Raw genomic sequence first — 15,327 nt, forward strand, 5'->3', positions numbered from 1 at the left:
TGGACTATGGAACAATGGCCAAAGGTGCTTTGGACTGTTGATGGATGGACAATGACACCTGTGCCTTCTGCCAGTTCTGTTGTCAATTCAACGCTTGTCTTCTTTCTATTCCTTAAGGATATTATCTTCAAGTATTGCTCATCCTTGTTAGACAGCTTTTTGGGTCTTCCAGTCCTGGGTTTGTCAATTACAGATGATGTTTCTCTACTTGTTGATTATGCTTCGGATACCACACCTTGAAAATCAAGTGATGCAAGCTATTTCGCTCAATGTTTTCTCTTCTTTACGCAAGTCAAGGTTGTTATAATAGTAGAAAACACTAGTGGAGGCTTTGAGTAAATTGTTGATGCTCATAATGCATGAGAGTAGAAAAATGCAACATGTCTAAGACCTTTGCACAGCAGTGTATATATTTGAAAGCTGAGTGGTAACACTGTATTGGAAGTTATGAAGTGTGTGAAAAACTGTATCCCCCATACCGTTGTCACGACACCTACAGCTAGGGCCAAACGTTTTGCATCTAGAATTTTACGATTGAGACATAATTAAAACAAATATATATATATATAAACTTAATTTAGATATTTTATATAACATCATGTAAGCAAAGAAACTACAAAATGATATTGCTAAAGTCTACCGGAAGCCATAATAGTAGTACAGTATTTCATATTAGATTTTGAAATGTCCAATCTTTCAATTTGTGTCAGTTTTTCATGAAGTATATGGAAAACTACAAAGCGGTATGTAATTTAATATGTTAACATAACATTATTCAGCAGGTTTTATTTGACTTTATGAAGCAAAATTAGTTAATTCTATAGGGTGATACAAAACTTTTGACCATAGTTATATATACATTATTTTCTATATGCTTCAAATAGCAGTTCTATCGATCAATAACAGGGCTTCGCGACTGCTAACCTACTCTGGGACTGAGCTACTAACAAACTCCCTGGTGGATTGTTGGCCCTCTTTTTATTGCATTCCTTCCCAGGGTAAGCTGTATTGAGATAATGACCACCTAGGTGTTATTGATCACCAAGAGATTAAACCTTTCCTCATTACTGACCACTTCCAATATTGCCAGGGATCAATATCTAATGGTCGTCTCTAATGACCTTCTGAATCAATCCTCTGTAATCACTTGCAACAGGTGAACACAGACGCTCATGAAATACACTAAAGCTCTCCTGCAAGACACATAAACAAAACCGTTTTTCAGTGTCTTTGTCTAAAAATCATGGTGTTTGATTTTGTCATTGATCCTGGAAGTACTACAGTACTTTACCTCTTTTGTTTTGGACTTTTGACACAAATTACAGTGCTTTTAAATATTTATATAGCATTTGAAAAAAAAGGTTCAGTATCAAAACAGGCTGAGCACGAACCACACGAAACCAACACAGAAGCAGAATCTGGAAACAGACATTCAGAAAAGCAACACGGAAAAGGAGACATTCTCAATTTACTGTTTAACATAAACTGTGATCACGAGCTGCTGCCCCCACCCGGGACATTCCAAGGCGCTAAAGTGGGGAGGGGTCTTGGGACTGTGGAGACAGGGCCCCGTGTGATCACAGTGATCATCACAGCAGCAGCCGCCAATGTGATTGTTACTCTGCTGCAGTAACATTGAGTATTGATTAATCTTTCAGTCTGAAACTTTGTTGAGCAGCAGGTAGTCCCATTGATTCCTGACATGTTGACATGGATCTGTGTGCGCTGCCACAGAGCCCGTGCTGGGATGGAGAGTGCAGCACTCACAATAAAGAGAGCTGCTTTTGTAAAGGCTGTGTGTTTGATCCCAGACTGACTACAGACAGACGTACGCACTGGGAAGGGGGGTAAGTGGCCTGAACTATAGTTCAAAACAAGAACAAAGGCCTGGAGAAAGAGAAGGAAACTGGTGAACTGAGGTAAAAGAATATATATATATATATATATATATATATATATATATATATATATATATATATATATAATACTTCTACGTCAATTATGCTGTACTCCCCCTGGTGGCTTCACAAATAGTGGCGCATCAGTCCCCTAAATCATAGGGTTAGATTGTTCAGCCAGCTGGTCCCAGTCCAGCAAACTATTAATTCATGTTTAATTTAAGTAGATGTATGGAGCCAGAAAATTCATATTTTACAACAGTTCACAGATTTTTTCTTCTTGAAAGTAATTAATCTGCTAGAAAATCCATGCTAGCATACTTCTAAGATATATATTTTTAAATATTTTCCTTTTCTTAAAATGAATTATAAATGTCTAAAACGGCTATTGCTTACCACTATATTCCTCTGCTTTTTTACCGTAGACATGTGTCACTGACAGGTACTGTACATCATGGTCAGTAACATGCAACTGCAGGGGGCTGAAGAATGTTGGCAATATAAAACAGTTAAATTGATAAACTGGTTTGATATGAAGACCATCACATAAAACCTTAGTATAAAAGATTTCATATCATCGATATTTAGCATTATTGAATGCACAGATGGTTCAATAATGTTACATGCCGGACTGACAGTTGTTTTCAAAGGACCATTCCAAAGCTATCAACTCTAATTCTAATAGCTATTAAAGAGTTTTTATTGTTCTGCTGGTGGTTTTTCATTTATCAGACTTTATTTTCACTCTGACAACAGACCAACGTGTTGTTCTGTCTCATTATTCAATTCAGACAGCTACCGGAAAGAGAGAGTTCATTAGTGATATCTGATACCTGTTGCACAAGAAGCAAATTTATCCAAGTGCTGGGACAAGCACAGGTTTCATGTTCGAATATTATTTTATTTTGAAATAGCTGGAAAACAAAAAAGTATAATTCGTACCCTGTTACCATTTAAAAAAATAAAATAAAAAAATCTCTCAGGAGTCAAATAAACCCCATTAAATAACCTATTAGAATCAAGGAGAGAAAAACTCTTCCATGTAGTAGAAGGTGTGTCATTTATTTCTCTGCATCAGGTGTTCCTATACGCATCAAGTAAACGGGGGCGTCTCTCCTTTCCTCCACTGCCCCTGGCCTAGTGAGAGAAGACTCCCTGTCGATTTCAATAGGCTAACAGGGCCGAGTGCTCTCGAATGCAACGCACTGCAATCTCTCCATCGGGTCTGTCAGCAATCCTGGCTCCGGATTGGAACAGATGGAAAACAATAAAAGAATGAATGGGAGCGGTTAGGAGTAAATTGAAAACTATTAGGGTTTCACAAAGCCCCTGACAGGCTTTTATAAAGAAATATGACCTTTTTCAAATGCACCATATAGAGACAGATTCCGGGAGATATGAGTGAAAGCATAGACCGAGAGAGAGAGAGATAGAGAGCGAGGGGGGGGGGAGGCAGTACATTATGCTAACATTAGATTACTGACTCTGGATGGGTACAAATAAAGATGAACCAGGGGAAGGTACCAAGGCTTCATAAGTAGTTTGGAATATCAGATTACAGCGCTTCTCTCAATGAAAGCTTGGCTCTGTTGGATTCGCATTGTAATTTCACACGACGAGACAATGGAATTGTTACAATCCACTGAGGGGTGGGGGGGGGGGACCTGCCCTGTGCGGTTTGGTTTAATATATTGGTTTACTTTGATAAACAGAGCCTTGGCTTGGCCAGAGAATACATTGTAAATGTGTAAATATGAAATGCTTTTTTTTTTTTGTAATGACAGAAATCCAGGCGTGGAGTTTATTTATGTTAAGAATGGAATCTATCACACCGACTACATATAGCGATCTTTGTTATTACAATAGGTGCTAAATAAGAAATCAAATCAAATATATGGAGAGAGGATGCACAAAGTCGAAGTAGAATATGCACATTTATTTTAAAAATAGCTTGGAAAAGACTCGGTATACAATTCACTTTGTTATTAATCTGACGACTATATGTGTGTGTGTATATATATATATGGAATTGTTTTCCTGTAACTCACTGAAGAGGCCCCTCTGTTATTTTTTTATAATACATGGATACCCTTGTGATGCTGATATTAAAGAAGACGAGGTTCAGCAGTACAGTTGGGTTTTTTTAAACAGTGCTGTACAGACGCTCTATGTCATTATCCGTTAGTGCTTCAGCTTTATTTGGATGATTGCCTTTACCTTGTTTTAATTTCCCGTCCCTCTCCCGTTTCTCAGAGATACGAATGTATCAGCTTTACATCATTTTTTAAAGTATTCTCATTTTGTTGATCATTAATGAACATTTCTGTACTGTGGGTGTTGTCGAGTGATTGAAGACAAGACATTTTGTGTTTGAATTGAAAGTGATGGAAGTGATGGTGATGAAAGGCATAATACTACAGTAGTAATGTCAAAAAGTGGTAATTCCTCTAGAGAAAAATATACGTGAACTTTGACCCATTTGGCTCCTCAAGACAATCACTTTCAATTCAAACACAAAATGTCTCGTTTTCAATCACTCGACAACACCCACAGTACAGAAATGTTCATTATTGATCAACAAAATGAGAATACGTTAAAAAATGATGTAATCTCAGAGAAACTGGAGAGGGACGGGAAATTAAAACAAGGTAAAGGCAATCATCCAAATAAAGCTGAAGCACTAACGGATAATGACGTAGAGCGTCTGTACAGCACTGAAACACTACGTTTAAAAACCCCAACTGTACTGCTGAACCTCGTCTTATTTAATATTAGCTCTGCGCTTCAACCCACAGTAAAAGTGTCTATCTCTTCCTGGTCTGACATCACCACCAAGCTATCTTGCCACAGACACAGTAAGTGAAAATAAATCGCTTGTCATTGTTGTCATAGTCTTAGTTCTCTACACACTGAATGAAATCTATCCTTACCTGTTTGGTCATTGAATCAATCAACCGTACAAACAGGTCTTGTTCTGTTCTGATGCCTGCAAAGAAATTAAATCAATGAGATCAATCTAAGTCAATAACACAAAGCCCTGTGCACACAAGATACACATTTCAAAAGACAAGAACTCCATACCTACAACCAGAAACAGCTACAGAAGAAAATGCAAAGTGAATACTTCTTATATAAATGAACACATAATATAATATATACAACTGAGCCTGGCTCTTGTTTTATAAGACCAAAGTGCTCAAGCGAAGACAATCTGCCATAAAAGAACTGGACATACAAATATGTGCCCTTTCCTGGAGATGCAGTGACACTAAAAGGAGCTTCACAAATTCAATGACTAATGGTTCCACTGGAAATCTTTTGTAGTGTCAGCCCTGTACAACTATGGCCTAAAATTTTAGCATCACCCTAAAATTGTTAGATTTTGAAAATTGTGATACAGTATTTCAAAATCTAACATTAAGTATTATTATGGCTTCCGGTAGACTTTTGCAATATAATTACATACCGGTAGTTCCTTTGATTACATGATGTTCAATAAAATATCTAAATTATGTTAATATATTAATAGTGTCTCAATCCTAACATTCTAGGTGATACAAAACTTCTGGCCATAGCTGTAGATGACACAGTTTTTTCAAATGTGTTCAAAGATAGGGAATTGTGTTTTTTTTACACCTCAAACTTCTCAGTCTTTTGGCGATTGCTTCCTGAACTGCCTGTGCTTATATCTGATAGAAAACAATAAATAAACATTGGAACAACATCCAGGGATCTGCAGGCCTCTCTCGCCTCGGCTAAGGTCAGCGTTTATGACTCCACCTTCAGAAAGACACTGGGCAAAAATGGGATTCATGGCAGAGTAGCAAGGCGGAAACCATTGCTCACTAAAAAGAACATGAATGCTCGTCTCAAGTTTGCCAAAAAGCACCTGGATGATCCTCAAGAGTTCTGGAACAATGTTCTATGGACAGATGAGTCAAAAGTGGAACTTTTTGGACGACATGGGCCCCGTTATGTCTGGCAAAAACCAAACACTGCATTCCACAGTAAGAACCTCATACCAACGGTCAAGCATGGTGGTGGTAGTGTCATGGTTTGGGGATGCTTTGCTGAATCAGGACCTGGACGCCTTGCCATCATTGAAGGAACCATGAATTCTGCTCTGTATCAGAGAATTCTACAGGAGAATGTCAGGCCATCTGCCCGTGAGCTGAAGCTGAAGCGCAGCTGGGTCATGCAGCAAGACAATGATCCGAAACACACAAGCAAGTCTACATCAGAATGGTTTAAGTTTTGGAATGGCCTAGTTAAAGTCCAGACCTAAACCCCATTGAGATGTTGTGGCAGGACCTGAAACGAGCATTTCATGCTCGAAAACCCACAAATGTCACTGAGTTAAAGCAGTTCTGCATGGAGGAGTGGGCCAAAATTCCTCCACGGCGCTGTGAGAGACTAATCAATAACTACAGGAAGCGTTTGGTTGCAGTTATTGCTGCTAAAGGTGGCGTAACCAGTTATTGAGTCTAAAGGGGCGATTTACTTTTTCACACGGGGGCATTGGGTGTTGCATAACTTTCTTTAATAAATAAATGAAATATGTATCAAATTTGTGTTTTATTTGTTCAATCAGGGTCCCTTTTATCTAATATTAGGTTTTGGTTGAAGATCTGATAACATTCAGTGTCAAAAATATGCAAAAATGCAGAAAATCAGACAGGGGGCAAATACTTTTTCATGGCACTGTATATATATGTATATATATACAGTATGTGTGTGTGTGTTCAAAGTGGAACTGGGTCAATGGCCAGCGATATGCAGCAGCTGCCAGTGTGTGTGAACTGGATGCCAGCGAGGATCCCAACTCCAATGATTTAAGAGCACTTAGCATCAGGCAACTTGATCCCACAAGCCGTTCTGCAAAAAGCCACAGTAGTCTGTGCACTGACTGCAGTAGTTGTGTCTACGCAATCCTGATGTCTGGCTACTTAACTGAAACGTACAAATGAGGCTGTACACTGAATGGGCTGTCTTTCATGCAACACAAATGGCATCATTTGATGGCAGTACAATTCAACAGGTATACAAACTTCCATTTCATAGCAGTTTGATACATTCAAGATTTACAATAAAGGCTCCCAGGAAAACCTGAAAAGGCGCAAATTGCTGAACAACATAAGTTTGTATGGCTGTTGAAGTTTACTAACTTACATTACTACCTGTATGTAGTACATACTTTTGTGTAAATAAAAGATGCCTCTCATGCTATGCAAATTACACCCAGTAATTTAGTGTATTCTGTAATATAACGCTACGTGTCCCAGTCAGTTTCAGACGTAATGGACAAGACAGCAGGCTGATAGAAGGCCTTCAGTGTTAAAGATTTCACAACGAATTACAAGTTCTAGGCTGTCATTCCTATTCTTCCATCCAACCTCGTGCATTACGATATGAGCAAACAAATCTAATCTGACTTTGATCTGAGTAATTGCAGTGCAAAAGAGTGCAATTACATTGTTAACCCCCCAGGCTGTGCTCCATGCAAGGGAAACTACTGCTGCCCTAAAACATTTACTGCAACATCCCAAAACGGTAAATAAGAAGGACTGCTATTACAATGTCCGTGCAGTAGCTGCTAGAAAGACATTTTATACATGTGTGTTCAGGTATAAATGTTCTTCTTACCATTGCTGTACAGAAGCTGTAACCTGTAATGAATCCCATTATTTGTCTTCTCCCCATTGTACTCCTGAAAAAAAAAGAGAAAAAACAGGAAATCAATGAAAAGCCCGTCGTCATGCATCTTCCCGGGGATTGCGCAGATTAAGTTGTCATCAAGTCAGCACCTAATGAGATCACATCTTCCTGGCTGGTAAAAGCCCTTGGCTTATCCTACATGATCCCTAAACTCAGGGTATTACTAACATTCAAATATTGAACTACAATGCTCTCTGAGCCCAACAGATGTCTGAGATTCAGCCATTTCACTGTGTTTACTGTCAAATGGCTTTGAAAGACACAAGACACGAAGCTTAGCCTCAGCTGGAAACCTGGTGTTTGTGCATCTTATGTAAAAACAGAACAACATTCTTTTTTTTTTTTTTGGGTGTAATTTTTATGTCGACAGCAAGACAACACTAGGTGAAAGCAAGCTGATTCAATTAGAGCTGTACTGTATGTGTACAGAACTGGCTTGAGTAATTCTCAGTGACTGTGCTGGGCATTGTTGAAATAAAACTGAAATGACAGTAAGATATCCAGTTGTAAAGATAAGCTATCAAATTATTTATAACTTCAAAAACACTCAATTATGAATAATGAGGTAAAACATATATAAGACACCTAATAAAGCTGCAACGCACTGGGGATCCTTGGACCTCTCCTTTTTAACACTTATATGCTGTCATTGGGTGATGTTATAGGACAACACGGAGTCCACTTCCAATCTTGCAGACGACACACAGATTTATTTAAAAATGAATTCCAATACCGAAGCAGTTTTATCTGCTTGTTTTACAGATGTACAAGCTGGGATGATGTCAAATGATTTCCTGAAATTAAATACAAGCAAACCTGAGTTGTTGGTAATGGGATCTAAACCCAGCTCTATTCTTTTCTAGGTTTTCTTGCTCTTTTGGTGATTACACTGTTGGCGCCTCTTCGGTTGTCCGCAGTTTAGGTGTCCAGTTTGACCCTAGGCTATCATTTGAAAACCATATTTCTACTGTGGTAAAGGCAGCGTTTTATCACCTAAAGAGAATTTCTAGAGTTTGTTGTTTTCTGTCTCCCAGGGATGCAGAGATCCTTGTGTAACCTCGCCATTGGATTACCGCAATGCTCTTTTTGCTGGTCTTCCTACTTGTTCTCTGAATCATCTTCAGATGGTGCAAAATGCAGCGGCAAGGGTATTGACAGGCACTAGGCAGACAGAACATATCACCCCGGTCCTTATGCATCTGGATTGGCTTCCTGTTCATTCTCGTGTTGCCTTCAAGATTATGTTGCTGACATACAGGGCTTTGCATGGTCAGGGTGCTAGTTACATTATGGACCTTCACAGCCCTTACATCCCTGGAAGACAGCTCAGATCTTCAAACTGGACTTCTAAAGCCTTTGGTTCCAAGATGTGTTCCTCTTGGTGGGCGTAGTTTTAGCTGTGTTGCCCCTTCTCTCTGGAACTCTCTGCTCGGCTGCATTCAGGACTACACATCAGTGTTGAATTTTAAATCCACTCTTAAGACACATTTGTTCTTGGCAGGTTTTTTACAGTGATCCTGTGGACTTGTTCTTAAAACTTTTATTGTTTTTGAATTGACTGTTTATTGTTTGTTTTGTTTTATTATTATTGTTATTACTATTACTTTGTTTTTTCACACTGTGCAGCAACTGAGATACCTTGGTGTGAAGGGTGCTACATCAAATTAAAGTTATTATTATTATTATTATTATTATTATTATTATTATTATTATTAATGAAGGCACTAGTCAAAATGTTCATCCACTTGACTTAGTTTGTTATGGGTTTTGTGAAAGAGAGTGACACAGACTTCTCATTGAGAATATGTGTTAGTTTTACAACTAAGACTCATTTTAGATGAAGGCTATATTTGCATCCTGAGCCATTCGAAAAAAAGGCAGAATAGCAAGTAGTGACGTTAAAATGTCATAATTCCTCTAGAGGAAAAGATAATTGAACTTTGACCCATTCGACTCCTCGAGACCACTTTCAATTCAAAACACAAAATGAGCAACAAAATGAGAATACGTAAAAAAAAAAAAAAAGGATCTGTCTCTGTGAAGATTTACAATCATCCTTCGACAGCGACACGAATCGGGACATTTTTTTACCTGAAAAAAGGAACAAGGACCAGGGGTCACAAATTGAAATTAGATAAAGGGGCATTCAGAACAGAAAATAGGAGGCACTTTTTACACAGAGAATTGTGAGGGTCTGGAACCAACTCCCCAGTAATGTTGTTGAAGCTGACACCCTGGGATCCTTCAAGAAGCTGCTTAATGAGATTCTGGGATCAATAAGCTACTAATAACCAAATGAGCAAGATGCAAGATGGGCTGAAAGGCCTCCTCTCGTTTGTAAACTTTATTATGTTCTTATGTTCTTAAAAAAAAGTATACACCATTGAAACACATTTTCCTTAAAAGTATGTTTTTATTTTGGTTCATTATCTACCCAGTTTTATTCACTGTTCATGAATTATCAAAAAGGAAATTATATTGGGGCAGTAGTGTGGAGTAGTGGTTAGGGCTCTGGACTCTTGACCGGAGGGTTGTGGGTTCAATCCCAGGTGGGGGACACTGCTGCTGTACCCTTGAGCAAGGTACTTTACCTAGATTGCTCCAGTAAAAACCTGACTGTATAAATGGGTAATTGTATGTAAATAATAATGTGTAAAATATAATTGTATGTAAAAATAAGGGCACCTGCTAAGAAATAAATAATAATATAAGATTCTTTAATATTAACTTAATGTATGTTATTATTACTCATTAAATTAACTTGCAATTTGAACCTTAACACCTGTTTATTTATTTATTTTCATAACAGATACTAATATCCATGTATTATAATAAATAATAGATGGGCTTCAGTGAGTTAAAGGGAAATAATTCCATCTTGGTTTACTGTGACAGTTTATAAACTACTCGACCTAACGTCTCGTAGGTTATGACGTCACAGAAACCCTAGATGGAATTATTTTATTGTAACTCACTGAAGCCTATCTATTATTCTGATCACAAAATAATACATAAGCTCAGGAGGGTATTATTTATATACATGGCATTTTGAGAATGAATACAGATTTTTGCTAAAGATATTTTTGATCCATTACTTTTAAAGCTAAAAAAAAAATCATTAGAAATATATATTTTCCAGGATAAGACACCAGAATCTATTAGAACTAACAGGCCTACTATGATATGGGACAATGCACTGGGCAGCTTGAAGCTTGGTCTGGTGATCAAGTGGTCCAGGGGGTTGATTTACAATGTTGGAGTCAGTAGTTCAGTTCTATAGCCCTGGTTCTACTTTACTTTATGCCCCATTTCCAAACGAATTGGCTCAGGGCTGCACACTGCCCCCTAGAGAATCCCACAGCAACTGGAGTCCTGCACTTGCCACATAATAAAATACTTAAATCACAGAATCCCCAGCAAAGATCAGTCAATTTGCACAGCCAGAACACAAACCTGCGCTCGCCTGACTGTATGACACCCTGCACTCGGAGACCCTGCATTTATTGTATTATTTCATTGTATTATCAGTAGTCATAAAAGGCGAGGGACTGACAGGACTGATGAAAGCCACACACAGAGACTTTGCTAATTGCCAGTTTTTGTTGAATTTTCACTTCACTTGGGACCTTCTTGTAAACGATACAGCTGTACCTCAAGACTAAGCTGAGATCAAAAAGTGATGTGACTTGTGACCCAAGCTGGATCTGAACCCAGGCCTCGAGTGCTGAAAGACCAGTATGTTTGTTAACCCCCTGCATGCCCCACTGGACCGCACGAACAGTGAATGCTTACTTTGTCTTTCTCCACAAAGTCGATGTAGGAAGTCCTCTCGATCTCGACTGGCTGGCCTTGCCGGTCGTACAGCGCCAGGACAAAGTGGAAAAAGTTGGACTTTCTCAGGTTGGAGGGGGGCTGCTTCTCGTAATGAGCCCGGGCCAGGCCAACGCCACTGCAGGAGAGGAAAAATAAAAACGAGGTTACATGAGAGAAAGGGCCTCTTCCAGTGGAACAATCTAGACATTTGGATTGGAAAGCCCCCAAATATGCAGCCTGTACTGTAGCTGCTGCTGGGACTCTGAGAGCAGGCCTCACCATCTGTCAGTCAGTCAAACTCACTTCACTACAAACGCCTCCCAAGGGCTTCTTTTTTTGATTTTTTTTTTTTTTTGCGATCGATTTAGTGCTTGGGAAAAGTGTCAGGTTGACAGAGATGGAATGCTTCTGTACAGCCAGAGAGCAGGTACTGCCTGGATTCCTCCCCATGGACAGCACAACACAACACACACAGCCCAATGGCTCAAATCACTCCCTTTGTTAAAGGTTTTAAAATCAGTTTTTCTACCTTTTCTTAGCTTTGTGACACCTTCACAACCACGCTTAATATATTTCTTAAAATCTCAGAAGGTACAATCAGACTGGGGTCAATTCCTGTTTCGCCAATTCCAATTTTAATTCCATTTCCTTTTTAAAATCAATTGCTAATTCCAATTCCATTTCCAATTCCTTTTTAAAATCAATTCCCAATTCCAATTCCAATTTCATTTCCTTCGACGGAATTGGAATTGATATCTTAGAGACATAATAATCATTGTGATTGTTCAACTGCTTTCATTTCAAGCCAATTTAATGGACTAACAGTGACTTAAATTGAAGTAATTTGTTGCCACTGTGAGAAGCTCATTTTAACAGAATACTGCTAATTGCAATTTTGATCAATGATGTGATGGAATTGATTAAAAGAGAATGGGGATTGGAATTGGGAATTTATTTTAAAAAGGAATTGGAATTGAAAATCAGGAATTGATCCCGACCCTGGGTACAACACATGATGCTCCTCTTCAAGTCACACATGTTGAGAGACAGAACACTTAACACACGCTGTGCCCTCCAGCTTTACAGGAAGCATGGGTCAGGAAAATACTGCCTCCGAAACTAAGTGGATGCTTTGCACAGCATTGGGGGGACTCGAATACCTGAGGAGCAACATGGAGGAGAGGGGTTTTCTATAGCGTTGTACCTTCAATAAGTTAAGATCATTTAGAAGTCAGAAAGTTTAACCATGTAAGCTAATAAAGGATTACAACTTATAGTGATGTAAATCACATTATTGCCTATTTAATATGACTATGTTAATTTAGTAAGCTAGACCAATTCACAAAACGGCACAGTAATTCACCTCTGTTTACATGAATACTAGACCAGCAGATTTAAAACAGATTTCAAGGATGATAACTTCAACTAGTCAGTGATCTGACAGGAGTGTAAATGGCAAGGAAGGTAATGAACAAACACTGGGATCACACTAATTGTTCTAATTGTGGGACTAGAATGTCGTAATCATAGGCATTTCTCATTATAAGGGGAAATTATACAAACTAATAATGATAAATGCAATTTGTAGAAACATACAGTACCAGAAGCATGATATTTACAGAAAATAAGTCTCCAGTTTATGATTGGATTGCTTTTGTACAACGTGGCAATTATGATAAATCATAAAATTGACCTTGTGCTAAAATATCGAGTGCTTGAGGGTTTTTAAGACATTGGGGAAATTAACATTAAGTACAGATTGTGTGAAGCATTTTTAAAGGCACCATACACAGCTACCAAATAATGCACGAGTCTGCAACCAGTTGCAACAAGAAGAACAAGAAAACACTCTGCACTGAAACCATCTTCCATCTTCAATTTTCCAAATTCATTTTCTATTGTTATTATAATTATTATTAGTGACAGTTTAAAGAGATACAAATCTAAATTTTCAGAATATTTAATTTCTTGTCTCTTTATCATCATATTAATCAAAGATATATATCTATGTGTTTGTTGTATAATGCTTAATTGCTGTTTCCAGGCTTACTAACTAAGGTTATTTTCATCCACAGGGGGTTGCATATGGAAGCGAGTTGGTTTCATGGTTTTAGAAAAGACTACTAGGTACTGTACATGCAACTGCATTTTTTGTCCCCTCTGCAACTGTGAATTAGCAAATGAAAAATCGCTATAGAAAATTACACTTGAAAGGGGGACTGAAATTGCAGTTGCACATCCATAGAGTTATTTTTCACACCACCATTTCTGATTTTAGGAGTCTTTTCAGAAGCAGTCCTAGGTTTTAAAAAATAAAAGACCTGTTTGCTTACAAATCTAGCATGGTAAAAAAAAAAAAGTATCTAAGCAGATGCAGCGATAGAGATTGATATGATAATAGGGTACTAAACAGGTAAGTGATTAAAACATGCTGGTAAGCACAGAAACAGTAACCCCATTAATAATTGTGTTACAAGCTGTTTGTGGCAATGCATACCTTGTCCATTTCCAATCTTTAAAATCGGCTAATACACTACTGTAAACACCAGTTTGGAAAACCTTAATTGCACGTATTTAGTAAATCAGTAAATCTGAATTCATTCTTCATTGTTAAAAACAAATTATATATATATATATATATATATATATATATATATATATATATATATATACACACACACACACACACACAAGTATATAGAAGTAATATGTTATATAAAAGTATATCAAAGTAATATTTTATAGGTTCTTAAAAAATCCACAGCCGAGCTGTTTTTGCCTTGCCCCGTGCTCTGTGTGCATGCTTTCCAGGTTGGTAGAATCATAGGAGAATAACATAATGGTAACCACATGACTCACAGGAGACATCACAAGCATACAAAGCCACGAAGGGTTTTCAGTCTTTGAAAGAATCATTTTGTAATGCCAACTGATGTGTCTCCCGTGGTTCAACCAGGTATGAACAACCAAGGGACGAGCTAAAAACTGTTTCTCTTACTATCCTTTTTGCTGCTGAGCTAAAGAGAATGCTACCTCTTCACAAACTCTTTCTTTAAACGCTGTAAAGCCACATAACATTCAACCATTTCTATTATGTAAGAGGAAATACTTCTGTGTAGTGATAAAACATAAACTTCACACAGGTCTCAAAAACCAGCGGCCGCTCCTGTTTTTCTGCTTCTGAGTTTCTGAAATCTGAGTTTCTGTCAAATCCCAATTGCTTACCAATTAAATATTTTATAAAGATATAATGTAAGAGCATTTTCTAAAGATTCCACACTTATGTTTTACATATACATAGCAAACTCTTACTACTTTTTATTGTTAACAATATATTGAATTTTAGATCTCTAGCCACTGATTTTAGTATTAGGCGAGGCAATAAAATGGTGAAAGCTATCATCAAAAGCACTGAAATTGTTTTTTTATTTTAGAAAATGTTGTGTTACTGCAAAATATTAATTTCACAAATTACGATTCTGCCATAACACAATTATAATTATAAAACTAGTGCTACTAGCATTCAATGTAATAATTATTCATTACATTTTGTAAACTTTAAGGCCTTTAACGTGTATGTAGACATACATATGTGCACAATCTATAATATTAAATTATTGCTACATACATTTTCACATCAGAAGACTCCCCTTTATTCCACACGTATTTTATTGGCCCTTATTAAAACTAACACCAATTAAAGACTAAGAACCAGAAATTCACACATTCCACATGTTTTGTTTTGTTCTTTAATTTCATTTGAAAGTCTCCATTTTCATTCAGCCAGGAAACAGGAGAGTATTATATTTAAAAAAAAGAAGTCAAGTTGAAAACGCAAACAGTTTGATGCTTTACAGACCTCTCAGCCACTCAGTGTTCTGTAATATCATTAGAGGATGGA

The 15,327-nt window shown here is 37.6% G+C and overlaps 1 protein-coding gene across 10 annotated transcripts in view; it reads right to left on the minus strand.

The window, feature by feature from the left end:
- LOC117421412 (transcription factor COE3-like) overlaps positions 1-15,327 on the minus strand; it is a 157,803-nt gene that overhangs the window by 130,051 nt on the left and 12,425 nt on the right. For all 10 annotated transcript variants that reach the window (XM_059034563.1, XM_034035825.3, XM_034035823.3 and 7 more), the window contains 3 exons: positions 11,406-11,562; positions 7,542-7,605; positions 4,829-4,884 (listed from right to left, as the gene is read on the minus strand). In XM_059034563.1, coding sequence (XP_058890546.1) covers positions 4,829-4,884; positions 7,542-7,605; positions 11,406-11,562 — 277 coding nt within the window. The remainder of the gene's footprint in view (positions 1-4,828; positions 4,885-7,541; positions 7,606-11,405; positions 11,563-15,327) is intronic.

The sequence above is a fragment of the Acipenser ruthenus genome, chromosome 1, assembly GCF_902713425.1.
Source record: "Acipenser ruthenus chromosome 1, fAciRut3.2 maternal haplotype, whole genome shotgun sequence".
Taxonomy (NCBI): Eukaryota; Metazoa; Chordata; class Actinopteri; order Acipenseriformes; family Acipenseridae; genus Acipenser; species Acipenser ruthenus.